The 26,501-nt window shown below is 43.2% G+C and overlaps 1 protein-coding gene across 1 annotated transcript in view; it reads left to right on the top strand.

Moving 5' to 3' along the window:
* The window catches only part of LOC126109730 (uncharacterized), a 247,814-nt gene that overhangs the window by 112,248 nt on the left and 109,065 nt on the right, over window positions 1-26,501 (top strand). The window contains exon 2 of the mRNA XM_049914781.1: window positions 18,529-18,651. Within this exon, the coding sequence (XP_049770738.1) occupies window positions 18,538-18,651 (114 nt within the window). The 5' untranslated portion in view covers window positions 18,529-18,537. The remainder of the gene's footprint in view (window positions 1-18,528; window positions 18,652-26,501) is intronic.

Below are 26,501 nucleotides of genomic sequence, written 5' to 3'. Positions count from 1 at the left end.
GTCAAAGTGGCTGATTAGTTTTGATCGCGTCAGGCCATAAGTACTCCACAGTTACACGAAAAAACGTTAGCAGCATGCTTATAAATATACATATTTGTCTATGTCTTTGTTTATATCCGATATATTCTATTCATGAAGAAATTGGTCAAATACAGGGCTATTACAAATGATTGAAGCGATTTCATAAATTCACTGTAGCTCCATTCATTGACATATGGTCACGACACACTACAGATACGTAGAAAAACTCATAAAGTTTTGTTCGGCTGAAGCCGCGCTTCAGGTTTCTGCCGCCAGAGCGTTCCAGAGCGCAGTGAGACAAAATGGCGACAGGAGCCGAGAAAGCGTATGTCGTGCTTGAAATGCACTCACATCAGTCAGTCATAACAGTGCAACGACACTTCAGGACGAAGTTCAACAAAGATCCACCAACTGCTAACTCCATTCGGCGATGGCATGCGCAGTTTAAAGCTTCTGGATGCCTTTGTAAGGGGAAATCAACGGGTCGGCCTGCAGTGAGCGAAGAAACGGTTGAACGCGTGCGGGCAAGTTTCACGCGCAGCCCGCGGAAGTCGACGAATAAAGCAAGCAGGGAGCTAAACGTACCACAGCCGACGGTTTGGAAAATCTTACGGAAAAGGCTAAAGCAGAAGCCTTACCGTTTACAATTGCTACAAGCCCTGACACCCGATGACAAAGTCAAACGCTTTGAATTTTCGGCGCGGTTGCAACAGCTCATGGAAGAGGATGCGTTCAGTGCGAAACTTGTTTTCAGTGATGAAGCAACATTTTTTCTTAATGGTGAAGTGAACAGACACAATGTGCGAATCTGGGCGATAGAGAATCCTCACGCATTCGTGCAGCAAATTCGCAATTCACCAAAACTTAACGTGTTTCGTGCAATCTCACGGTTTAATGTTTGGAAGGTAGGAGACGAGGTACTGGCAGAAGTAAAGCTGTGAGTACCGGGCGTGAGTCGTGCTTCGGTAGCTCAGATGGTAGAGCGCTTGCCCGCGAAAGGCAAAGGTCCCGAGTTCGAGTCTCGGTCGGGCACACAGTTTTAATCTGCCAGGAAGTTTCAAGTCTCACGGTTTAAAGTTTACGGCCCCTTTTTCTTCTGCGAAAAAAACGTTACAGGACACGTGTATCTGGACATGCTGGAAAATTGGCTCATGCCTAAACTGGAGACCGACAGCGCCGACTTCATCTTTCAAGAGGATGGTGCTCCACCGCACTTCCATCACGATGTTCGGCATTTCTTAAACAGGAGATTGGAAAACCGATGGATCGGTCGTGGTGGAGATCACGATCAGCAATTCATGTCATGGCCTCCACGCTCTCCCGACTTAACCCCATGCGATTTCTTTCTGTCGGGTTATGTGAAAGATTCAGTGTTTAAACCTGCTCTACCAAGTAACGTGCCAGAACTGCGAGCTCGCATCAACGATGCTTTCGAACTCATTGATGGGGACATGCTGCGCCGAGTGTGGGAGGAACTTGATTATCGGCTTGATGTCTGCCGAATCACCAAAGGGGCACATATCGAACATTTGAGAACGCCTAAAAAAATTTTTTTTTGTATGTGTGTGCAAAGCATTGTGAAAATATCTCAAATAATAAAGTTATTGTAGAGCTGTGAAATCGCTTCAATCATTTGTAATAATCCTGTATTTGCTGTGTTTTAGAGAGCACAGAGACATTAGGCTACTGGCCTACTTTTGTTTCTATTCCTTTGATACATGTTTATTTGATATGTATACGTATTTAATAATGTGTGTTAGAGCGTGTTTATGGTCCAGACGTAGGAATATTTATTTAATTTCAAGTTATTTAAATGTAAATCCAGTATTTTGTATGTGTTTCAATATGTTTGTGAGTGTGCGTTGGCTTGGAGACATGGCGGGAGCGCTCTAGCCAATCACAGCGCTCGTTACTACGGTAGGCGACTACATAAGTGAATGGAGAGACTGTATGGAGGTGGGGGAGGAGCTTCGGGTGGCACGGGACGGGGGAGTGCTGGACGCGAAGGCGTGACTGACGGACGCAGGAAATACTTGGAGATTGCTGAGCAGTTTGCTCGTGGTCGCCGGACACAGAAATATTTCGTAGTGCCGACTTGTGCACTTGTGAGATTTCCGTGGCTTCTGTAGTGTAGACGTAGTATGCGTTTAGAAGTGAATATCTCGTGAGCTGTGTTGTTGCTCATAACTAATTACGTGAAGTAGGAATCTATTGTTTCCCTGTTATTCAACTTACATTTTAGAATGAGATTTTCACTCTGCAGCGGAGTGTGCGCTGATATGAAACTTCCTGGCAGATTAAAACTGTGTGCCCGACCGAGACTCGAACTCGGTTTTCACACAGTTTTAATCTGCCAGGAAGTTTCATATCAGCGCACACTCCGCTGAAGAGTGAAAATCTCATTCTGGAAACATCCCCCAGGCTGTGGCTAAGCCATGTCTCCGCAATATCCTTTCTTTCAGGAGTGCTACTTCTGCAAGGTTCGCAGGAGAGCTTCTGTAAAGTTTGGAAGGTAGGAGACGAGATACTGGCAGAAGTAAAGCTGTGAGGACCGGGCGTGAGTCGTGCTTCGGTAACTCAGATGGTAGAGCGCTTGCCCGCGAAAGGCAAAGGTCCCGAGTTCGAGTCTCGGTCGGGCACACAGTTTTAATCTGCCAGGAAGTTTCAACTTACATTTTATTTAATTGCTGGACCATCGACACCAGTAAGTGCTTTTCAGTAATAAAGTACATTCTTAAAGGTACTTGTGCTATAGTGCTCATCATTTAAAGTCGTGAAAAATAGTACCTGCAAATTTTATTTAATTGCAATCTTTCATTTATAAATTTATATGTTACATTCAAAATTAGCGACTGCCGAGTGTAGGAACCTTCGACCATTCGATGCATGTGTATATTCATATTGTATACTGTAGACTCAGCAATATTTGGCTTGTAATGCGGCAACTACGTATGGCAGCCCCTAGACAACGAAACCAGTCAAAACTTTTAATATTTCAACTCTGAGTCTCAGGGTACGTAGTTAAGGGCCACCATTAAATTATTTGAAAGCCCACAAGATCATTCTGAAAATCCATACTTTCTTCTGGTTTTACTACTTTCTTATAGACAACCGCATCATCTGCGAACAGACTTACAGAGCTTCCGTCGCTTTGTGGCAGATAATTTACATACATATTAAACAGTGACGGTCCTACGACACGTCCTTGGGTTACTCTGGCACTTAGCTTTACACCTGGCGATCTTGTTCCGTTAAGAGCAACGAGTAGAGTTCTGTCAGCAAGTAAGTCTTCAACGCAGTCTCACATCTGGTCCCATACTCGGGAAGCTTGTAATGTTTTCTCTAAACTGCAGTGCGGGACGGTATGAGATGCCTTCCTGAGTTCAAGAAACACGGCGTCAACCTGAGCGCCGGTGTCTACACCACTGTGGACCTGCTGATGAAACACAGCGAGCTGAGTGTCGCAAATTTCTGCTGGAACTCATGTTGATTTTTATAGAAGAGATTTTCGTTCTTCAAAACCACCACGATACGTGAGCACAAAACATGTCGCAGGAACTCATGTTGATTTTTATAGAAGAGATTTTCGTTCTTCAAAACCATCACGATACGTGAGCACAAAACTTGTCGCATAATTTCATAACAGATTATACAATTATGTGCATCTACCCTACCGCCCTTCTTGAAGACGGGAATGACCTGCGCTTTTATCCCCTCTCTATGTACCTTCGTTGCTTCAGAGATGTACGATAAAGTACTGCTACAACGGAAGCAAGCTGTTTCGCGTAACCTGTGTAGAATGTTGTAGGCAACTCATCTTGTACTTACGTGTTTCCTCTACTAAGTGATGTGTTTGCTTATCTGTTTCGCGATCCGTTATCTCAATATGTGCCGTGTCGACGGTGACGCGAGGGCCCTTATTACGATCTTCCGCGGTGAAACCGTTTGGAAAGATTGTAAAGTCGATGCATTAAGTTGTTCTGAAAGCGGTGCTGATATTCAAGGCAATAAAAGCGGGTTAAAAGCTGTGAGCTATCTGGGGAAGTTAACCTTGCATTACTGAGCAATTGTTTCACCAGGTCTCCAGTCTAGTTTACCAAATTCCCAACCAGACTAATATTACTTATAATATTTTAATAGTCATATTACGACAACCGGTGATATATGTATAAAAAGAGAATTTAAGTAAAAAGAAATAAATCAGTTTATGTTTGGACATTTATTTTAACATTGATCATTGTTCCGTTAAAATCGGACATTTATTTTAACATTGATCATTGTTCCGTTAAAATCTCAGCGTATTAAACTTGATTCATAACTGAACTGGTGCCTTATTTGAGATTGTGACAATGTGAGTTTGTAATCTTACGGAACACATCAAATATGGAGCCAAGATTGCGAAACTGCATACAACACTGCATTCATAAAATAACACACGAAGAACGTTGAAACATATGCAAGAGGAAATTAACCACAACCAACCGATTCAATTTTCACCCAAAGAAGTTACGTTCGTAGCGCAATCCTGTCCGTCATGAAATTACCACACACTGGTATACTAAATTCATACTAACTCTCTGTGGACTCTTGCCAGAAAGAATAGCTGAGGGCTATTTGATGCTTACACCACATGCACTTGGTTTACACAAAGAGTGTAACTCCACAATAATTTTGATAACTAAAATAAATTACATCGAAACGCAATTTACTAAAGAAAAACCTCGAACTGTTTACTATCGTCTTACTACTAACCTGATGGGTCAAACAACTGTATAAGCACGTGGTACTGGTCTCACAAAGTACACACCACGTGGGTTGAACATAAAGAAAAGTTGCTATATTGAAAAATATTGTCAAGACGAAACGTTATAATCTCACACACATTCGCATTTAAGATTGATGATCTTAGTTAGAGTTACTGATCAACAGGTGGTTCCACTTTACTCACAAAGTAGTGACAAAGCAACTACCGGATGATATTCTGAACTTCACACGCGAATTACACTGCATTGCAATTTAAGATAACATCGGATATTTTAGATCTAATCCTGAAATAAAGGTGATTAAATTTTCAGTTAGGCTGAACTTAAGAAACCCATTGTCCTACGGACTTAGCAGAGACGCGCTTAGCCGGAGATCTTACCATTTCAGACGCTCGCCACGGACAGACTGACCTGGTCCCTTTCTGAGGGTGGCTCACAGATACAAACGGAAGTGGCCAGAGGGGCAGCTTCCTATACCAACATGACAAGGGATGGACAGGACCATACTAAGAATAGAAACCTCTTTGCTTTTAGAAAGCGTTGCTACCTGTCCCGACGTTGGTCCTACTGTTCTCTAGCACACAGGCTTGTCTGCTACCATCCAGCATGCAACTAGAAACACATTTGCTCATTCATCCTCTCACACAGAAGGGAAGGGGGATGACAGTATCTTATCATATACACTACATAAAAAAACGGATGTAGGTTCCATATGAGACTGTGTGACATGAGTTACATATAAACTGTGTTTTAAAGTGTAGTAGTGTGACAGATCGTTTTTGTTTATGTGTAAAAGTAACACTTTCCACTACTCAGTCTCCTCCCAGATGGAGTCAAAAACACCACAGTAAATTCAGTAGTGGAATGTATGCAGTTAATGACAACAGATTTAAGAAATTAACATGAAAGGAATCGAACAGAGACCTTTTCAAGATCGAATTCAGTACTTCGGCCTTCTCTCTGTTATCTGTCGTTTCTGTCTGTTACCTGTCGTTACTGAGTGAATGAATAGAGGCTTCCCAATCACTTCCTGATTTTACGTAAGACCGAAACCTCTTACAGGTTTCGTTCAGGACTCCCGATCTAACACTTTTTCGTCTTACTCTTCTCCTTCCTCTTATTTATTTATTTAGCGTATGGCAGTAGCCCACAAATGACTAGTTAAACTGAAGTAATTGTAGTTATAAACAAACATGTCACATATTTATGTAGGCTACAGCTTCTGGAGTCTGCGTCCGGAAATCTTCAGGTTTCCCTTCATCAGCTGTTCGAAAGCATTCTTCTATGATGTGTTTTATGGTTTGGATTTCATCACAGTCACAGAAGGACGTCGATTTCTTGCCCCATTTATGCAGGAAATGGGGACATACACCATGCTGCGTCCGTATTGTGTACAGATTTGACCAGGTTTTACATGGCAACTCAAAACCCGGAGGCTTTTGACTGATACACGGAATTTCGTTGCTCTAGTTTGTGATCCATTGTTGATGTCAGGTTTTAGTGAAGGTGAATTTTTCTTCTGTGGCTGTCATTGCATTTCCATAGTTGGCTCTGTGGATCGGAGGCGGCTATCGATGGCGTATTCGATGTCCTCATGTATTGGTTAAGTTCTTGTTGCTCGAGATCTTCTTGTACTCTCCCGTGAGTGCGTTCATACGACGCAGATTTGCCGGTGATTCAAATGGTTCAAATGGCTCTGAGCAGTATGGGACTTAACATCTGTGGTCATCAGTCCCCTAGAACTTAGAACTACTTAAACCTAACTAACCTAAGGACATCACACACATCCATGCCCGAGGCAGGATTCGAACCTGCGACCGTAGCAGTCCCGCGGTTCCGGACTGAGCGCCTAGAACCGCTAGACCACCACGGCCGGCTTTGCCGGTGATATATGGCTCAGTACTGGGAGCCATTTCGCAGGGGTGGATGTGATGACTCCTGCGATCAATCTGATTGTGTTATTGAGGTGAACGCCAACTCTGTGAGTGTGAGGACTGTTGAGCCACACCGGCGCTCAGTACTCAGCAGCTGGAAAGACGAGGCTCAGCGCAGATGAGCGTGGGGCAGAGGCCAGTGACCCCCGTTTAGTCGCACAGAGTCTTTGTGTAATGTTGTTCCTCGAGTTTAATTTTTCTGCTGTTTTTGTTATATGCTCTTCAAATCTGAGAATTCGATCGAGTGTCACACCCAGATATTTTTGTGTTTTATTGTTAGCAAGCCATGTGTTCTCATACTGTGTACTAAGCTCCCTTTTGGCAAGTTCGTTGTTCAGATGAAAGCATGTAACTTCTGTTTTGCTGACGTTTGGTTGGAGACGCCATTTTCGAAAGTCCGTTCTGGAGAAATTGGGAGGTCGGCTGTAAGGTCCTCCTGTAATCCTTCAAATGAGCTACGTCTTGTTGCAAGTGTCCAATCATCAGTGTAGCCGTGCTTTCTAGACCTCGTGTCTGGCATGTCTGTGATATCTCTTGCTCTAATTCTTCCTTTTGCTCTCACTTACTCTCCAGATTATATCTAAATCTACATGGATACTCTGCAAATCACATTTTAGTGCCTGGCAGAGGGTTCATCGAACCACCTTCACAATACTCTATTATTCCAATCTCGTATAGCGCGCCGGAAGAACCAACACCACCATCTTTCCGTACGAGCACTGACTTCCCTTATTTTATCGTGGTGATCGTTTCTCCGTATATAGATCGGTGTCAACAAAATATTTTCGCATTCTGAGGAGAAAGTTGGTGATTGGAATTTCGTGAGAAGATCCCGTCGCAACGAAAAACGCCTTTCTTTTAATGATTTCCAGCCCAAATCCTGCATCATTTCTGTGACACTCTCTCCCATATTGCGCGATGATCCAAAATGTGCTGCCCTTCTTTGAACTTTTTCGATGTACTCCGTCAGTCCTATCTGGTAAGGATCCCACACTGCGCAGCAGTATTCTAAAAGAGGACGGACAAGCGTAGTGTTGGCAATCTCCTTAGTAGCTCTGTTACATTTTCTAAGTGTCCTGCCAACAAAACGCAGTCTTTGGTTAGCCTTCCCCCACAACAAAAAATGGTTCAAATGGCTCCCAGCACTATACGACTTAACTTTTGAGGTCATCAGTCGCCTACAACTTTGAACTAATCAAACCTAACTAACCCAAGGACATCACACACATCCATGCCCGAGGCAGTATTCGAACCTGCGACCGTAGTGGTCGCTCGGCTCCAGACTGTAGCGCCTAGAACCGCACGGCCACTCCCGCCGGCTCCCCCACAACATTTTCTGTGTGTTCCTTCCAATTTAAGTTGTTCGTAATTGTAATACCTAGATATTTAGCTGAATTTACGGCTTTTAGACTACACTGATTTATCGTGTAACCGAAGTTTAACGAGTTCCTTTTAGCACTCATGTGGATGACCTCACACTTTTCGTTATTTAGGGTCAACTGCCACTTTTCGCACCATTCAAAATACCTTTCATAAATCGTTTTGCATTTGTTTTGATCTTCTGATGACTTTATTAGTCGATGGACGACAGCGTCATCTGCAAAAAACCTAAGACAAATACCTTTCATAAATCGTTTTGCATTTGTTTTGATCTTCTGATGACTTTATTAGTCGATGGACGACAGCGTCATCTGCAAAAAACCTAAGACGGGTGCTCCGATTGTCTCCCAAATCGTTTATATAGATAAGGAACAGCAAAGGGCCTATAACACTACCTTGGGGAACGCCAGAAATCACTTCTGTTTTACTCGATCACTTTCCGTCAGTTACTACGAACTGTGACCTGTCTGACAGGAAATCACTAATCCAGTCACATAACTGAGACGATATTGCATGAGCATGCAATTTCCCTACGAGCCGCTTATGTGGAACAGTGTCAAAAGCCTTCCGGAAATCCAGAAGTACGGAATCGATCAGAAATCCCTTGTCAATAGCACTCAACACTTCATGTGAATAAAGAGCTAGTTGTGCCTCACAGGAACGATGTTTTCTAAACCCATGTTGACTGTGTGTCAATAGACAGTGTTCTTCGAGGTAATTCATAATGTTCGAACACAATATATGTTCTAAAATCCTGCTGCATATTGATTTTAACGATATGGGCCTGTAATTTAGTGGATTACTCCTACTACCTTTCTTGAATATTGGTCTGACCTGTGCAACTGTCCAGTCTTTTGGGTACGGATCTTTGGTAGAGCGAACGATTGTATATAATTGTTAAGTATGGAGCTAATGCATCAGCATACACCGAAAGGAACCTAATTGGTATACAGTCTGGACCAGAAGACTTGCTTTTATTAAGTGATTTAAGTTGCTTCCCTATTACGAGGATATTTACTTCTACGTTTCTCATGTCGGCAGCTATTCTTGATTCGAATTCTGGAATGTTTACTTCGTCTTCTTTTGTGAAGGCATTTGGGAAGGCTGTAATAAGTAACTGTTCTTGGGCAGCACTGTCTTCGATAGTATCTCCATTTGCTATCGCCCAGAGAAGGCATTGATTGTTCCTTGCCGCTAACATACTTCACATACGACCAGAATCTCTGATTTTCTGCCAGGTTTCGAGATAAAGTTTCGTTGTGGAAACTGTTACAATCTTCTCGCATTGAAGTCCGCGCTAAATTTCGCACTTCTGTAAAAGATCGCCAATCTTGGAAATTTTGCGTCTGTTTAGATTTGGCGTGTTTCTTTCTTTGTTTCTGCAACAGTGCTCTAACCCGTTTTGTGTACCAAGGAGGATCAGCTCCGTCGTTTGTTAATTTATTTGGTACAAATCTCTCAATTGCTGCCGATACTATTTCTTTGAATTCAGGCCACATCTGGTCTACACTTACATTATTAATTTGGAATGAGTGGAGATTGTCTCTCAGGAAGAGGTCAAGTGAATTTTTATCTGCTTTTTTGAATAGGTATATTTTTCTCTTTGTTTTTTAGGATTTGGGAATTACAATATTCAGTCTCGCTACGACAACCCTGCGTTCACTAATTCCTTTATCGGTTTCGATGCTCGTTATTAATTCAGGATTATTTGTTGCTAAGAGGTCAGGTGTGTTTTCACAACCGTTTACTATTCGCTCATGAACTAACTGCTCGAAATAATTTTCAGAGAATCCGTTTAGCATATTTCGTATATTTTATGCCTACCTCCGGAATTAAACGCGTATTTTCACCAACATATCGAGGGTAAATTAATGGGGGGGGGGGGGGGGTAGGACGTCAGACGGGCCCACTTGGAGCAGGAGAGGCACCACAGGACATTTCAATTTCCACTGTCTATACTTTTAAAAATAATTGTAGAATGAAGGCTTTCACGACCGGGTGACATGGCTGTTGATATACTTTCCGGGATGTGAGGTCGTGGTCCAAGAACTAAAATAAATTCATAAAACTTTGTCAGCATGACCAGGCAGGATTCAGAATTCACACTCATAGCAGTGGAAGTTTTAAAACATAAACAAGTAATTTTTTTTACGTGTGAAATTTCATCATTTTTTCACTTACTAATGGCAGCATTTGTTGCTAAAGGTACACTTTTCTTCATAAGTAAGAGAGATTCTTTGATGAATTTTGCACAGCATACAAACAATACTTAAAGGTATATGAAACTAGAATTTTCCAAATCTATTAGAAACTGTGGCAAAAATTGAGGTAATTAATTATAGAATTTGTGTTTTTTTCTAAGCAATAAGTTTAAAATATAATAGTTCATTCGTTTTTTCATAAATTAAATAAATTCTAGAGTTTCATACACCTGTGAGTATGGTATGTATGCTGTGCAAAATTCATCGAATAATCTCTCTAATTTATGAAGAAAAGTGTATCTATAGCAACAAATGCTAGTGGGAAAAATGATGAAATTTCGCACGTAAAAAAAAAAAAAAAAATTTTTATGGTTTCGAACTTCCACTGCGATGGATATGAATCCTGAATCCTTTCTGATGATGCTGACAGTTTTATGAGTTCATTTGTAAAAGTATAGACAGTGGAAATTAAAATGTCCTGTGATGCCTCTCCTGCTTCAAGTCGGCCCGTTTGACGTCCTACACCCCTTAAAGTCACCACCAACTATTATCGTATGAGTCGGGTACGTGTTATACTTGTTTTCTTTCACCTCTTCATTTTACTCTTTCGCTGCATTTTATTCTAGTTCTTCCTCAATCATGACATCCATATGCACCTCCTCCTTTTCTCTCTACGCATTTGTTAGTCTCTTCCTCGTACTCTACATTGCTGATGTCGCGTGTTATGCACCGCGACGGCTGCCGCCCCACGCGCACGCACGGATGCAGCCAGCAGCACGAAGCCCTCCCCCCCCCCCCCTGAGGTTCCTTCCACGCTCCGCCCCCCCCCGCCTCCCCCCCCCCCCTCTGCAGTAGAGGACTCTCGACGCTAACGAGGAGTGGCGGTCCTGCGCCCTCCCTGCTGGCTCTGCGCATCCAGGAAGCCTGCAGAGGTCTGCGCGCAACCTGTGGCCGATCGTTGCTGGAGACCACGCCACAACTCTCACTGGTCGTAGAACATGCGTGGATGGATACGGTGTAATGGGCACTCAACAGTGTAGTCTTTAGCGCCCGAACGGAAACAATAACGGACGAGTGTCACTAAAATGCAGAAAGTGCAAAAATAAAACTAAAATTAAAGGAGACAGTCTACATAGGCAGTGTGCACGTCAACAGTAGCAAAGTGGAAAGCAGCATGTAAAGAGGAGAACTGCAAGAGAACGTAGGGGAAGGGGTTAAAATGAAACACATAGCACATTTTTAGAACTGGCCTATGACAAGAATAAAAAGGAGTGGTCATCCAACCGGCAACAAACTAAAAATTCCAACCTAAAATTTTAGGCTGAAGCCCGGAAACATCACAGTACCGTAGAACTTTCTTGACACTCGCCTCGTCATCGGCTAAAATCGAGGGCAGATCCCCACTAATATTAACTTCCGCCCTGACAGAACGATATAAATCACACTCGACTAAAATGTGGGGTACAGTGATTCGTACGCCACAGGCATCACACAGCGGGGGTTCCTCTCGCCGTAGTAAGAAGGCATGCGTAAGAGGACAGTGCCCTATGCGAAGACGTGTAAGGGTCACTTCGTCTCGCCTACGTGACCGGCAGGAGGACCACCACGGCTGGATGGTGGGTTTCACCAACCGCAGCTTATTTTCCCTCACCGCCAGCCATTCCTCCTCGCACAATTGCATAGACTTCCGCCGCAGCACACAAAAGACACCTCGCAATGGAATAGAACATTGTGTCACCTCCGGTAATCTGCAGGCGTCCTTGGCAGCTCGATCAGCTTGTTCATTTCCCCGTATGCCCAGATGCTCTGCTACCCAGCAAAAGGACACTTGCTCGCCCTGTCGTTGGAGGATGTACAGTTGGTCGTAAATCAGCTGTTCCAACTTCTCCGCTGGGTACAGGTTCTGCAGTGACTGTAATGCGCTTAGTGCGTCAGAGGAAATTAGGAAGTGTTTCATCAGTAAGCACTTCCGGGCTAAGTTGCCGTGGTCGATCTGTAGAACTTCTTCTCCCTGACGTTTCGTTCTCAACTACGGAGAACATCTTCCGAGGTGAGTCGACGACTGGCTGCTAGGAGCTGGGGCCGCCGCTTATGTGGAGATCGTAGAGGGCGCCACCGCACGTCACGTAGCTACCTCTGGCTATCGTCTGTTCTCTCGATTGCAGGCAATCGATTGTCACGTGATTCATGCAACGTCGACCGCCATATCTTGTCCAATTTTAATCCTTCTTCTTTACGATTAAAATTGTATTGATGTTTGTGGATTTCAATTGCCCCTCTATACATACGTGTATGATAATGCGACGTCCTTGCTAGCACGCTTGTATCACCAAATTTTATTTCGTGATCTCCATCTTTAAAAACATGTTCCGCTACTGCCGATTTGTCGATATGTCCCAAGCGACAGTTTCTTTTGTGCTCCGTCAGCCGTGTATTGATGCTTCTTTTTGTAGTTCCTATGTAAACCCTGCCACAACTACACGGAATTTTGTATACCCCTGGGGTGGTTAGGGGGTGACGAGCATCTTTTGTTCATCTTAGGCGTTCACTAATTTTCCTAGTGGGTCTAAAAATGGTCTCTACCTGAAACTTGGCTAGTACTTTCCCAATGCGATCCGTGATGTTATGGATGAACGGAAGAAATACTTTTCCAGCTGATGGTTGTTGCTGTCTCCTATTTTTAGGCATTTTTCTATTTGGGTGAAGTGCTCGGTTAATCTCGTTTTTCGTATAACCATTTTTCGCAAAGGCCGTTCGTAAATGATTTAGTTCTTCTTGTAAGTAGCCTGGTTCACAATTATTGGCCCTATCCACTAGTGTTTTTATGACCCCCCTCTTTTGCCTAGGGTGGTGGTTTGAGTTCTTATGGAGGTAGCGATCAGTATGTGTACCTTTCCTATAGACCTTATGGCCTAAGGTCCCATCCGCCCGTTTGATAACTGATACATCCAAAAAGTTAAGTTGTCCATTCTTCTCTTTCTCCATAGTAAATTTGGTCTTTGGGTTGATGCTATTTAAGTGTACCAGGAAATCATTCAAGTCTTCTTCCTCATGATTCCATATTACAAAGGTATCATCCACATACCGATACCACTTCGAGGGGCTCTTTTTTGGCCGACTGCGGTGCTTGATGTTCAAAATATTCCACGAATAAATTCGCAATTTCTGGGCTTAAGGGGCTTCCCATGGCTACCCCATCAATCTGTTCATAAAATTCACCATTGTACTGAAAATAGGTCGAGGATAGACAGCGTAATATGTCGCCGATACTGGTAGCCAAATAAAATAACAGTTCGGAAATTTAGACGGTTGAGAGGTATTTGATTTGACATTCTGAAATGAAAATTAGGTTCACCATGAACTAAAGTCTAAAAGACAAAGCATGGAGTGGAACAACACCATTTCACGTGTCCAAAAGAAATTCAGAACGCAAGCATCGGTGGGAAAAGTCATGTTGACCGTACTTTAGGCTGCTCAAGGTGTCGTCTTTTGGGATTATTTGGAATATCGGCGTACAATAAACAGCATCTACTACTCTCAGGCATGCCGATAAACAATGTGAAGCTAGCAGTTAGAAAAAAACGTCGCGGACCTCAGAGAAAAAGCAGCGATATCGCTACACGACAATGCTCGCCATCGCACTGCCGATATGACCCAGGACGGCATTGGAAAAATTAGTTGGGAGATACTACGTCTCCCTCCGTTCGGTCCAGATTTGGTTCCCTCAGATTTCCATATGTTTGGTCCACTAGAGGAGGAAAAAGTTCGATTATAAAGAAGTGGTTCAAGAATTTGTGTGAAAATGACTCAGACAACAAGCTAAAGATTTTTTGTGCATCAAATATTTAAAAAACCTAATTCGCCGTCGTGACAAATGCATTATTATTGGGGGAATTATGTTGAGAAGTAGTACTAGTCTCATTTCGTAAGAAGTGCTTTTAAGGATTTTGAATATCAGTCAGTAAAAACGGAATCCTCATAGAATCACCTTGTCGTACGGCCGTTTGCCTGTCCGAATAATAAAAATCATTATTTTCATGCACTGGTATACGTATCAAGTTGAAATTTACGTCACTTGCAAAGGTCTACGGTTCCTTGGGGGTGTAAAGGATTGAAGCTTCTAAATCAGTGCAATCAAATACGGCCACTTATGTCACATATTTTGAAACTCGAAAACTCACTCACCAAAACATGCAGGGTTCTTCCCGTTGACCTAGAATCGTAAAATTTGGCAATAAGCGAGGTTTCACTGTGAAATTAAAGGAAAAATCCCAAAATTTGAATTTGTAATTATATCACACGAAAAAAAAATTGTCTTTCGTTATCTCATTGTCTGTCCGTCAGACCCTCTGTTAAGACCCGTTTTTCTCAGGAACAGGTGAGCGTATCAAGTTGAAATTTATGTTACACACTAAGGTCGATGTTCCTTTGGTGGTGTAAAAAGTCAATGCAATCAAAAGATGCGGCCATTTATGTCACGTATTTTGATACTCGAAAAACGTACTCATCGAACCCTATAGGCTGCTTCCCATTGACCTGTAGTCATGAAATTTGGCAAGAAACAAGGGTACAAGTAAAGGCAAAACAATCCGAAAATTGTGAAACTGTAATTATGTCACATGGAAAAAAAATCTTTTGTTACTTACTATCTGACTTACAACTTCAAATTGAAACATTCCCAGGACTGATATCTTTCCAGTATCAACGTTGTTAAAAGTCAAAAATGTTATACACTCCTGGAAATTGAAATAAGAACACCGTGAATTCATTGTCCCAGGAAGGGGAAACTTTATTGACACATTCCTGGGGTCAGATACATCACATGATCACACTGACAGAACTACAGGCACGTAGACACAGGCAACAGAGCATGCACAATGTCGGCACTAGTACAGTGTATATCCACCTTTCGCAGCAATGCAGGCTGCTATTCTCCCATGGAGACGATCGTAGAGATGCTGGATGTAGTCCTGTGGAACGGCTTGCCATGCCATTTCCACCTGGCGCCTCAGTTGGACCAGCGTTCGTGCTGGACGTGCAGACCGCGTGAGACGACGCTTCATCCAGTCCCAAACATGCTCAATGGGGGACAGATCCGGAGATCTTGCTGGCCAGGGTAGTTGACTTACACCTTCTAGAGCACGTTGGGTGGCACGGGATACATGCGGACGTGCATTGTCCTGTTGGAACAGCAAGTTCCCTTGCCGGTCTAGGAATGGTAGAACGATGGGTTCGATGACGGTTTGGATGTACCGTGCACTATTCAGTGTCCCCTCGACGATCACCAGTGGTGTACGGCCAGTGTAGGAGATCGCTCCCCACACCATGATGCCGGGTGTTGGCCCTGTGTGCCTCGGTCGTATGCAGTCCTGATTGTGGCGCTCACCTGCACGGCGCCAAACACGCATACGACCATCATTGGCACCAAGGCAGAAGCGACTCTCATCGCTGAAGACGACACGTCTCCATTCGTCCCTCCATTCACGCCTGTCGCGACACCACTGGAGGCGGGCTGCACGATGTTGGGGCGTGAGCGGAAGACGGCCTAACGGTGTGCGGGACCGTAGCCCAGCTTCATGGAGACGGTTGCGAATGGTCCTCGCCGATACCCCAGGATCAACAGTGTCCCTAATTTGCTGGGAAGTGGCGGAGCGGTCCCCTACGGCACTGCGTAGGATCCTACGGTCTTGGCGTGCATCCGTGCGTCGCTGCGGTCCGGTCCCAGGTCGACGGGCACGTGCACCTTCCACCGACCACTGGCGACAACATCGATGTACTGTGGAGACCTCACGCCCCACGTGTTGAGCAATTCGGCGGTACGTCCACCCGGCCTCCCGCATGCCCACTATACGCCCTCGCTCAAAGTCCGTCAACTGCACATACGGTTCACGTCCACGCTGTCGCGGCATGCTACCAGTGTTAAAGACTGCGATGGAGCTCCGTATGCCACGGCAAACTGGCTGACACTGACGGCGGCGGTGCACAAATGCTGCGCAGCTAGCGCCATTCGACGGCCAACACCGCGGTTCCTGGTGTGTCCGCTGTGCCGTGCGTGTGATCATTGCTTGTACAGCCCTCTCGCAGTGTCCGGAGCAAGTATGGTGGGTCTGACACACCGGTGTCAATGTGTTCTTTTTTCCATTTCCAGGAGTGTAGATACTGAACTCCCGGGATGGATGAACTGCCTGCATGCGTAGTTGAGTGCGTGAGTTGTACGGGCGCTAGGCCAACTTTTTCTCCATCAGTTTATCCCTTTAACTGCTAAATGTGCCTCGTGTTAACTGGCAGGTCTCTCACACAAGCCACTGCTTTCCCCGTGTGATTGTGCTTGTAATGTTATGTGTGCCTCACTGCTTTTCTTTTGTAACTAATTTGTGCGTGATTTCATTCTGGGAAGCTCAGTAATGTATGTAAGTACCGTAGATGTAAATGTGATTCAAAAAGTACTTGAAGGTGGACAGCAGGTGGGCAGCAAGAAACTCTTTAGCGCGCCATCCCCGCAACGATAGTAGTTGTGAATCTTTCAGTATGGACTCTTATATAATAAGACAATCGAATTATTAAAGAAAAAGAGAATTGTTAATCTGTATCTTGTGTTAAGAGGACGTGTTGCTAGACCGTCACTCAGAACGTATTGTTACATTTGATGGAAATTGATATTTTAGTGATAAAACCGAGTAACGTATGTGTAAGAGTTGCCAAACATTTATGTATACAAATTTTCTGGAAGTGAAGAAGAGAAATATCGTGTTTTTGGAAAAGGAGGTGAACTTCATTGTCGTTGCCATCTAACAATCGACAGAATTGTAAGTGTACAAAGTTCACTAAAATACAGGAAAAGAAATGGATTCTCTGTAGTTTTCAATCAATAAGTAACAACCTCTCATAATTTCTTAATTACAGTAATTGGATTATGTTCTTGTACAGTAGTATGGTGCTGAACTCCACTGACCAATTTTGCTCTAGCAGGACGTGTAGTTTGAAGGAAGTTTGTGCGCTAAGCAATCTCCTCTTCTCACGAAAAGCAGATTGCTGTTTGATCTTATTTACTTACAACAGTGGTCCCTTAGGTATGAAGAGCTACGAAAACTTGGGCTCAAAGGTATCCTCAATTCGGCCAAGTAACTAACAGAGTCGTATTTTAAACCTTAAGGGGGGCAGGACGTCAAACGGGCCGACTCGGAGCAGGAGAGGCATCACAGGGCATTTTAATTTCCACTGTCTATACTTTTACAAATGAATTCATAAAACTTTGTCAGCATCACCAGGAAGGATTCAGGATTCACAGCCATTGCAGTGGAAATTCGAAAACATAACAAAATAATTTTCTTTTTTACGTGCGAAATTTCATCATTTTTTCACTTAGAGATGGCTGCATTTGTTGCTATAGGTACAATTTTCTTCATAAGCTAGAGAGATTCTGCGATGAATTTTGCACAGCATACATACCATATTCACAGGTGTATGAAACTCTAGAATTTATTTAATTTATGAAAAAACGAATGAACTGTTATATTTTAAACTTCATGTTTAGAAAAAACACAAATTTTATAGTTAATTACCTCAATTTTTACCACAGTTTTTAATAGATTTGGAAAATTGTAGAGTTTCGTATACCTTTAAGTATTGTTTGTATGCTGTGCAAAATTCATCGACGAATCTCTCTTACTTATGAAGGAAAGTGGACCTATGGCAACAAATGCTGCCATTAGTAAGTGAAAAAAATGATGACATTTCCCACGTAAAAAAATTACTTCCTTATGTTTTAGAACTTCCACTACTACGAGTGTGAATTCTGTATCCTTCCTGGTCATGCTGACAAAGTTTTATGAATTTATTTGTAAAAATATAGACAGTGGAAATTAAAATGTTCTGTGCTGCCTCTCCTTCTCCACGTCGGCCCGTTTGACATCCCACCCCCCTTAAAGAACAATAACTTCCTCCAAATTGTAATACGTCACCAACTGGTGCAGAAGCTGATCATTCAAGGAGGCAGCAACCAAAATTCAGGTACCAGTTGCGACCTAAAGTAAAAATCTCAATCGAAAATCAATCACTATGTCTATCTCCAAACACATATATAAATATTCATATTATTAAGATAAAAGTCATTTTATTTACCAAAGGCCCAAACTTATAATTTATCCAATACATGCTGCCACTCGGGACTGGCGTTTTCTTTCGAAGCGCTCGCCGACGTTTCAACTGATTCTGCGCTTCCTTCCTCAGCTGCGCGACATGCTGGCCAAGTACTCGCCGTGGGGAAAGCCGGGCTGCGGCGCGCCCAACCCTGACGGCATCCGCAAGAGGAAGATGCGCCTCGACGGGCTCTTCCCCGACGACGAGAAGAAGGTGCGTGCTTTAGATTAGATTAGATTATATTAGTACTTGTTCCATACATCATGAATACGCAATTATGTAGAAGGTGTCTGGTTAATAAAAGGTGTCTATAAAGATATTACATGACACAAAATATTACATGACACTTAATTTTTTTCTTGTGGACATTGGGGAAATTACCTACTTACTATATCCAAAAATTCATCTGATGAGTAGAAGGAGCTGCCATTAAGAAATTCTTTTAATTTCCTTTTAAATGCTATATGGCTATCTGTCAGACTTTTGATACTATCAGGTAAATGACCAAAGACCCTTGTGGCAGCATAATTTACCCTCTTCTGAGCCAAAGTTAGATTTAATATTGAGTAGTGAAGATCATCCTTTCTCCTAGTGTTGTAGCCATGTACACTGCTATTACTTTTGAATTCGTTCCGATTGTTAATAACAAATTTAATAAGTGAATATATAATGTCCACGAGACTCAGAGGGCCATAGACACGGGTTCCCAGGTAGGTGCCGTGTTTCTCGACTTCCGCAAGGCAATCGATACAGTTCCCCACAGTCGTTTAATGAACAAAGTAAGAGCATATGGACTATCAGACCAATTGTGTGATTGGATTGAAGAGTTCCTAGATAACAGAACGGAGTATGTCATTCTCAATGGAGAGAAGTCTTCCGAAGTAAGAGTGATTTCAGGTGTGCCGCAGGGGAGTGTCGTAGGACCGTTGCTATTCACAATATACATAAATGACCTTGTGGATGACATCAGAAGTTCACTGAGGCTTTTTGCGGATGATGCTGTGGTATATCGAGAGGTTGTAACAATAGAAAATTGTACTGAAATGCAGGAGGATCTGTAGCGAGTTGACGCATGATGCAGGGAATGGCAATTGAATCTCAATGTAGACAAGTGTAATGTGCTGCGAATACATAGGAAAGATAGATCCCTTATCATTTAGCTACAAAATAGCAGGTCAGCAACTGGAAGCAGTTAATTCCATAAATTATCTTGGAGTACGCATTAGGAGTGATTTAAAATGGAATGATCATATAAAGTTGATCGTCGGTAAATCAGATGCCAGACTGAGATTCATTGGAAGAATCCTAAGGAAATGCAATCCGAAAACAAAGGAAGTAGGTTACAGTACGCTTGTTCGCCCGCTGCTTGAATACTGCTCACCAGTGTGGGATCCGTACCAGATAGGGTTCATAGAAGAGATAGAGAAGATCCAACGGAGAGCAGCGCGCTTCGTTACAGGATCATTTAGTAATCGCGAAAGCGTTACGGAGATGATGGATAAACTCCAGTGGAAGACTCTGCAGGAGAGACGCTCAGTAGCTCGGTACGGGCTTTTGTTGAAGTTTCGAGAACATACCTTCACCGAGGGGTCAAGTGGTGTATTACTCCCTCCTACGTATATCTCGCGAAGAGACCATGAGGATAAAATCAGAGAGATTAGAGCCCACACAGAGGCATAACGAGAATCCTTCTTTCCACGAACAATACGAACCTGGAATAGGAGGGAGAACCGATAGAGGTACTCAAGGTACCCTCCGCCACACACCGTCAGGTGGCTTGCGGAGTATGGATGTACATGTAGATGTAGATATATATTGTGAGGCCACAGTGAAGATTTCTAGCCCTTTAAATAAGTGTCTGCAGGATGATCTTGGATGAGCTCCCGCAATTATTCTGATTACACGCTTTTGTGCAATGAACACTCTTTTACTGAATGATGAGTTAACCCGGAATATGATGCCATACGAAAGCAGACAATGAAAATAGGCGTGGTAAGCTAATTTACCGAGATGTATATCGCCAAAATTTGCAATGACCCTAATAGCATAAGTAGCTGAACTCAAAAGTTTCAGGAGATCCTCAGTGTGTTTTTTCCAGTTCAACCCCTCTTCAATGCATACACCTAAAGTTTTTTGAAAATTCTACCTTAGCTACCGGTTTCTGATCGATGTCTATATTTATTAATGGTGTCATTCCATTTACTATGTCGAACTGTATATACTGTGTTTTGTCAAAGTTTAATGAGAGCCCATTTGCAGAGAACCACTTAATGATGATCTGAGAAACATCTTTTACAATTTCACCTGTTAATTATTGTCTGTTGGGTGTGATAGCTATACTTGTATCATCGGCAAAAAGTACCACTTTGCATCTTCGTGATTATAGAATGGGAAGTCATTAATATATATTAAGAACAGCAGAGGACCCAAGACCGAACCTTGCGTCACGCCATTCTTGATTGTTCCCCAGTTTGAGAAATCACCAGTTTTTTGCATATTATGTGAACTGCTAACTTTCTGCACTCTTCCAGTGAGGTATGATTCAAACCATTTCATCAGTGTCCCATTCATACCACAGTACTTGAGCTTATCCATGCTTCAGATCAGGAACGGTGTTGCAAAGGCGCTGATCGCATGTCGATCAGAGGAGCAGGAAGAATTTCATGTGAGTAGTGTGTGGTTCAAGAGATTTTTCCAGTTCAGATACTTGAGATCCTGATGTACAACAGCATAGAAATGGACAAGAAGGAAAGAATAGCAGTGGAAATGGAATCTTCAACTGACAGTCGTACACTAAGATGATGATCTGTGATATGCCCAGCAGTCATGTTCAGTGCAGAAACATTGAGCAGAAAGCAATGGAGGCAGTTTGTGGAAGCAGCCCATGTTCTGCAGGCCTGTGATCACTGGATAAACACTGGTGTCCAAAATTAAAGCAACAAACGGAATTTTTGGAAAGTTGCGTTTATTTTGCCTCAGAACAGTACACATAGATGATAGTAAAGAAGAAACAATGTAAAGAATACAGAACGTAATCAGCTGCAACATGCAGACGGAAGACCAAAATTGAACCGCCCTGCTAAACCCACAGGACAGGACAGGCAGTTTAAATTGTGGAAAGGGGCCAGAATAAGAGGCTGTCAGTTACACTCGAAGATACAACATTATTATTTGATCAAACATAACAAGAGCCCAAAAAGATTTTTTTTAAACACACAGCTTTAGTCCTTGGGACTTAATTAGCAGCTGAAAGACATTTTAATTTAAAAATGGCTGAAGACCAATGATTTAAAACTCGGCATAATCACAGATTTAAAAAGCAAGACTTATCTTAAAATAGTTCTTTATTTATGCTGAAGGCCCAAAGAATCCGAGATTTTCAGAGCAAACAATTTGAATTCAGAATCGGCTGAAAGCCCGACACTTAACATTAAAAATTAAAAAAAACAAAGGCCTTACGTAAAACAATTCTTGTTGTTGTTGTGGTCTTCAGTCCTGAGACTGGTTTGATGCAGCTCTCCATGCTACTCTATCCTGTGCAAGCTCCTTCATCTCCAAGTACTTACTGCAACCTACATCCTTCTGAATCTGCCTAGTGTATTCATCTCTTGGTCTCCCTCTACGATATTTACCCCCCACACTGCCCTCCAGTGCTAAATTTGTGATCCCTTGATGCCTCAGAACATGGCCTACCAACCGGTCCCTGCTTCTTGTCAAGTTGTGCCACAAACTCCTCCCCAATTCTATTCAATACCTCCTCATTAGTTATGTGATCTACCCATCTAATCTTCAGCATTTTTCTGTAACACCACATTTCGAAAGCTTGTCCAAACTATTTATCGTCCATGTTTCACTTCCATACATGGCTACACTCCATACAAATACTTTTAGAAACGACTTCCTGATACTTAAATCTGTACTCGATGTTAACAAATTTCTCTTCTTCAGAAACGCTTTCCTTGCCATTGCCAGTCTACATTTTATATCCTCTCTACTTCGACCATCATCAGTTATTTTGCTCCCCAAATAGCAAAACTCCTTTCCTACTGTAAGTGTCTCATTTCCTAACCTAATTCTTAATTAGGCAAAACTCAAGCAAAACAGAAATTTTAAAGGCAAAGCCTTATCTTAAAACAGTTCTATAGTTAGGCTGAAAGCCCAAAGAATCAAACAGTTCAAGAGCAAACAAGTTAAACTGAAATCGGCTGAAGGGCTAACACTTATAACTCCAGAACATTTAAAGTACCAGGGAAGCAGGTTGCTAGCCTTACTTGCCCCGGGTCTCACTGAGTTTTACCCCTAACGGCTGAGGCACTAACCGGTGGATTTGGTAGTCTTTGCCGTCTGAGCACAAAGGTGACCACGACTCAGAATATGTCCGAGGTGCCCAGCCTTATTCCAAAGTAACTGGTATCCCGACTGTCGGGACCACTTACGTGGCCACTCATACGTTGCCCGTGGTTCATAAACTAGGGCATGACAACAGGAACCCTCACCATGAACCACTGTGTGTTTAAAGAAAAAATCTTTTTTGGGCGCTTGTAATGTTTGATCAAATATTAAAGTTGTGTGTTCGAGTGTAACTGACAGCCCCTTATTTTGGCCCCTTTCCACAATTTAAACTGCCTGTCCTCTCCTGCGGCTTTAGCAGGGTGTTTCACTTGTTTCTTCATTTTATTTATTTATTTATTTTTTTTACGAGCCACGCACGGCTCATCCTCAGACATCACATGTCGGAATGAAATTAATTAGCAACTCTTAATGGAGGCAAAAGACAATGGCCGAGAAGAGCCACAAACGAAACGCTCAGTCGGGCCCACCCCCGCAGAGGGAACACACCCACTGGCTACCGAACATCCCTGCACCACGAAGGCACCTACCTAAGTCCCGCAAGACGACCAAGACAAAACCATTGCTAAGTCAGCAACGTAAATAGCGGGATACCCGCTCGGACTTGAATAGTGCAGAGGAAACATGCCCCAGGCAAGCCGACATCCTTACACTGAAGAAGCCACCGAGCTGAGCCTCACAAGATGACAAAGTTGAAGGACCTATTCGAAGTTGACACCCAAAGAGCTACCAGAACCTTACGACCAGAAGGTGATGTCTTGGACTAATGCACTAACAGTGCCTGCACCCTGTCCAATTGTCAGTAGGTTGCGTTCTTCCCAAAACACAACTAGTGTCCTCAAGGCCTATAGCAGCCTCAAACAAAATTTGAACGGCCGCTCCTGTCTCATCCAACACCGCCGACGTGACTTCAGCCGGCCGAAGAACGGCAGCGCCCAAACGGGCTACCAATCGCAGAACACTGCCCTCAATCGGTTGGCGCCTTATTGCCAACAAGTAAACAAGATGGTGCTTTCCGAGCACGCCTATCCCCTGACACTGCCTGACAGCCATTATGATAGGCACCTGAAACAAGTAACAACCAAAACAATATGGTGCCACAGAACACAAATGAAACAAGAGTGAAAGTGACAGCAAGTAGAATGGCAAGAACAAGCGTAACCATGCTCTGCTACCAGTGACCCGCAGGACAGGACAGGCAGTTTAAATTGTGGAAAGGGGCCAAAATAAGGGGCTGTCAGTTACACTCGAACATAAAACTTTATTATTTCATCAAGCATTACAGGAGCCCAAAATTTTTTTTTTAAAACACAAAGCTTTAATCCTTGGAACTTAATTACCGGCTGAAAGCCACTTTCATTTAAAAACCGCTGAAGGCCAATAACTTAAATTACAAGCATAATTAGAAATTTAAAAGGCAAGCTTTATCTTACAACAGTTCTTTATTTATGCTGAAGGCCCAAAGAATCCGAGATGTTCAGAGCAAATAATTTGGATTCAAAATCGGCTGAAAGCCCAACACTTAATTTTTTTTAAAATTATGGTTGTTTTTACCTTGAGGCGTAAGATTCTTTATATCTTCGACCTATTTTAAATGAGACCCTTGGCATTTTAAATGTTTTAATGTAATTGAATTTTAAGGGCTTTCAGCCGATTTGAGTGTGGGTGGTCTTGCTCTTAAGGCCTTCAGTATAAATTGAAGAACTGTTAAGGCATTTGGTATTTTTTCTTTAAACACACAGTGGTTCATGGTGAGGGTTCCTGTTGTCATGCCCTAGTTTATGAACCACGGGCAACGTATGAGTGGCCACGTAAGTGGTCCCGACAGTCGGGATACCAGTTACTTTGGAATAAGGCTGGGCACCTCGGACATATTCTGAGTCGTGGTCACCTTTGTGCTCAGACGGCAAAGACTACCAAATCCACCGGTTAGTGCCTCAGCCGTTAGGGGTAAAACTCAGTGAGACCCGGGGCAAGTAAGGCTAGCAACCTGCTTCCCTGGTACTTTAAATGTGATGCTGCCAACAATCAGAGCAAAAAGGGGACTATGCTCCAGACTGAACGCTGAAAGGCACAATCAGTCCTAAATGATGATGATGATGACACACAGCTTTAATCCTTGGGACTTGATAACCAGCTGAAAGCCACTTTAATTTAAAAACGGCTGAAGGGCAATAACTTAAAACGCAAGCACAATCAGAAATTTATAAGGCAAGTCTTATCGTACTACAGTTCTTTACTTAGGCTGAAGGCCCAAGGAATCCGAGATTTTCAGAGCAAACAATTTGAATTCAAAATCGACTGAAACCCGAACACTTAACATTAAATTAAAGAAAAGAAAACAAAGGCCTTACGTAAAACAGTTCTTAATTGGGAAAAACTCAAGCAAGAAAGAAATTTTAAAGGCAAAGCCTTATCGTAAAACAGTTCTTTAGTTAGGCTGAAGGCCCAAAGAGGCAAACACTACAAGAGAAAACAAATTAAATTGAAATCGGCTGAAGGCCTAACACTTAAAACTCCATAACATTAATTTTTTTTTAAATTCCAAAGGCCTTACGTGAAAAATTTCTTTAATATAGGCTGAAGGCCTTAAGAGCAAAACAACTCAAACTCAAATCGGCTGAGAGCCCGTCGTCGCGCGGGATTAGCCGAGCGGTCTGAGGCGCTGCAGTCACGGACTGTGCGGCTGTTCCCGGCGGAGGTTCGAGTTCACCCTTGGGCATGGGTGTGTGTGTTTGTCCTTAGGATAATGTAGGTTAAGTACTGTGTAAGCTTAGGGACTGATGACCTCAGCAGTTAAGTCTCATAGGATTTCACACACATTTGAACATTTTTGTGGAAGCCCGTCTCACGCACCACCGCTTAACGGATTTGCACACATATACTGACCGTTGGTTTATGTGCTCAGCACCAACACAGGAGGTCTGACAACGACGGAGCTTGCTGTGTATGATGTCATCAGTCTCATGTTAAGGCAGTAACGCCCTTTCTTCCTGCAGAGCTGCTCGCAGTCTAGGGCAGTGGTCTGTGGATGCTGACGTGAAGCAAGGCGTCTCGCTAGTGCATCCCAGACATGCTTCATGGGATTCAAATAGAGAGAGCGAGCAGGCCTCGCCATACGTGCAGTATCTTCCGTTTCCAAAGAAAAGTCAACCAACTGTGTCCTATGAGGTCGAGCGTTATCGTTGAGATCCCAACATCTCCTCACGGTACCTGACAGCAGATCTTGCTGCTTCACCTGTACAGCTTCATGAAGACATGTTCGAGTGGTCAAAATAATCCCTGTCCACACCATTAGGGATCCTGCTCGACACCAGTATCTTTCCACAATGTTTGGTTCCCGAAATCGTGTTCCGCTTGCCCTCCAGATGCGAAACCGTCGAGAATCACTCTCCAGACCAAATCGACTCTCATCTGTGAAAAGGACATTAGCCCACCGCTCGACCGTCCAGGTGGCATGTTGACGGGTCTACTCTAGACGGTACTTTCTGTCCAGATACGCCAGAGGTAAACAGACAGCAGGTCTCCAGCAATGAAGGCCACACTGCTGAAGCCCAATGTACACCGTTTGCCTCTACTTCCAGTAGGTGACAAGAAGTCAAATACCAGGTGCTGCGCAGTCTTAAGGCGGTACCGCCGTGCCCTTACAGCCAAATAATGGTCCACAGGTTCTGATGTCATAGGTGATCAGCCCAATCTAGGTCTCCGGTCTG

The sequence above is a fragment of the Schistocerca cancellata genome, chromosome 12, assembly GCF_023864275.1.
Source record: "Schistocerca cancellata isolate TAMUIC-IGC-003103 chromosome 12, iqSchCanc2.1, whole genome shotgun sequence".
Classification (NCBI taxonomy): Eukaryota; Metazoa; Arthropoda; class Insecta; order Orthoptera; family Acrididae; genus Schistocerca; species Schistocerca cancellata.
Note: the sequence above shows the minus strand (reverse complement) of the source record. Positions and strands in the feature narration are given on the sequence as shown.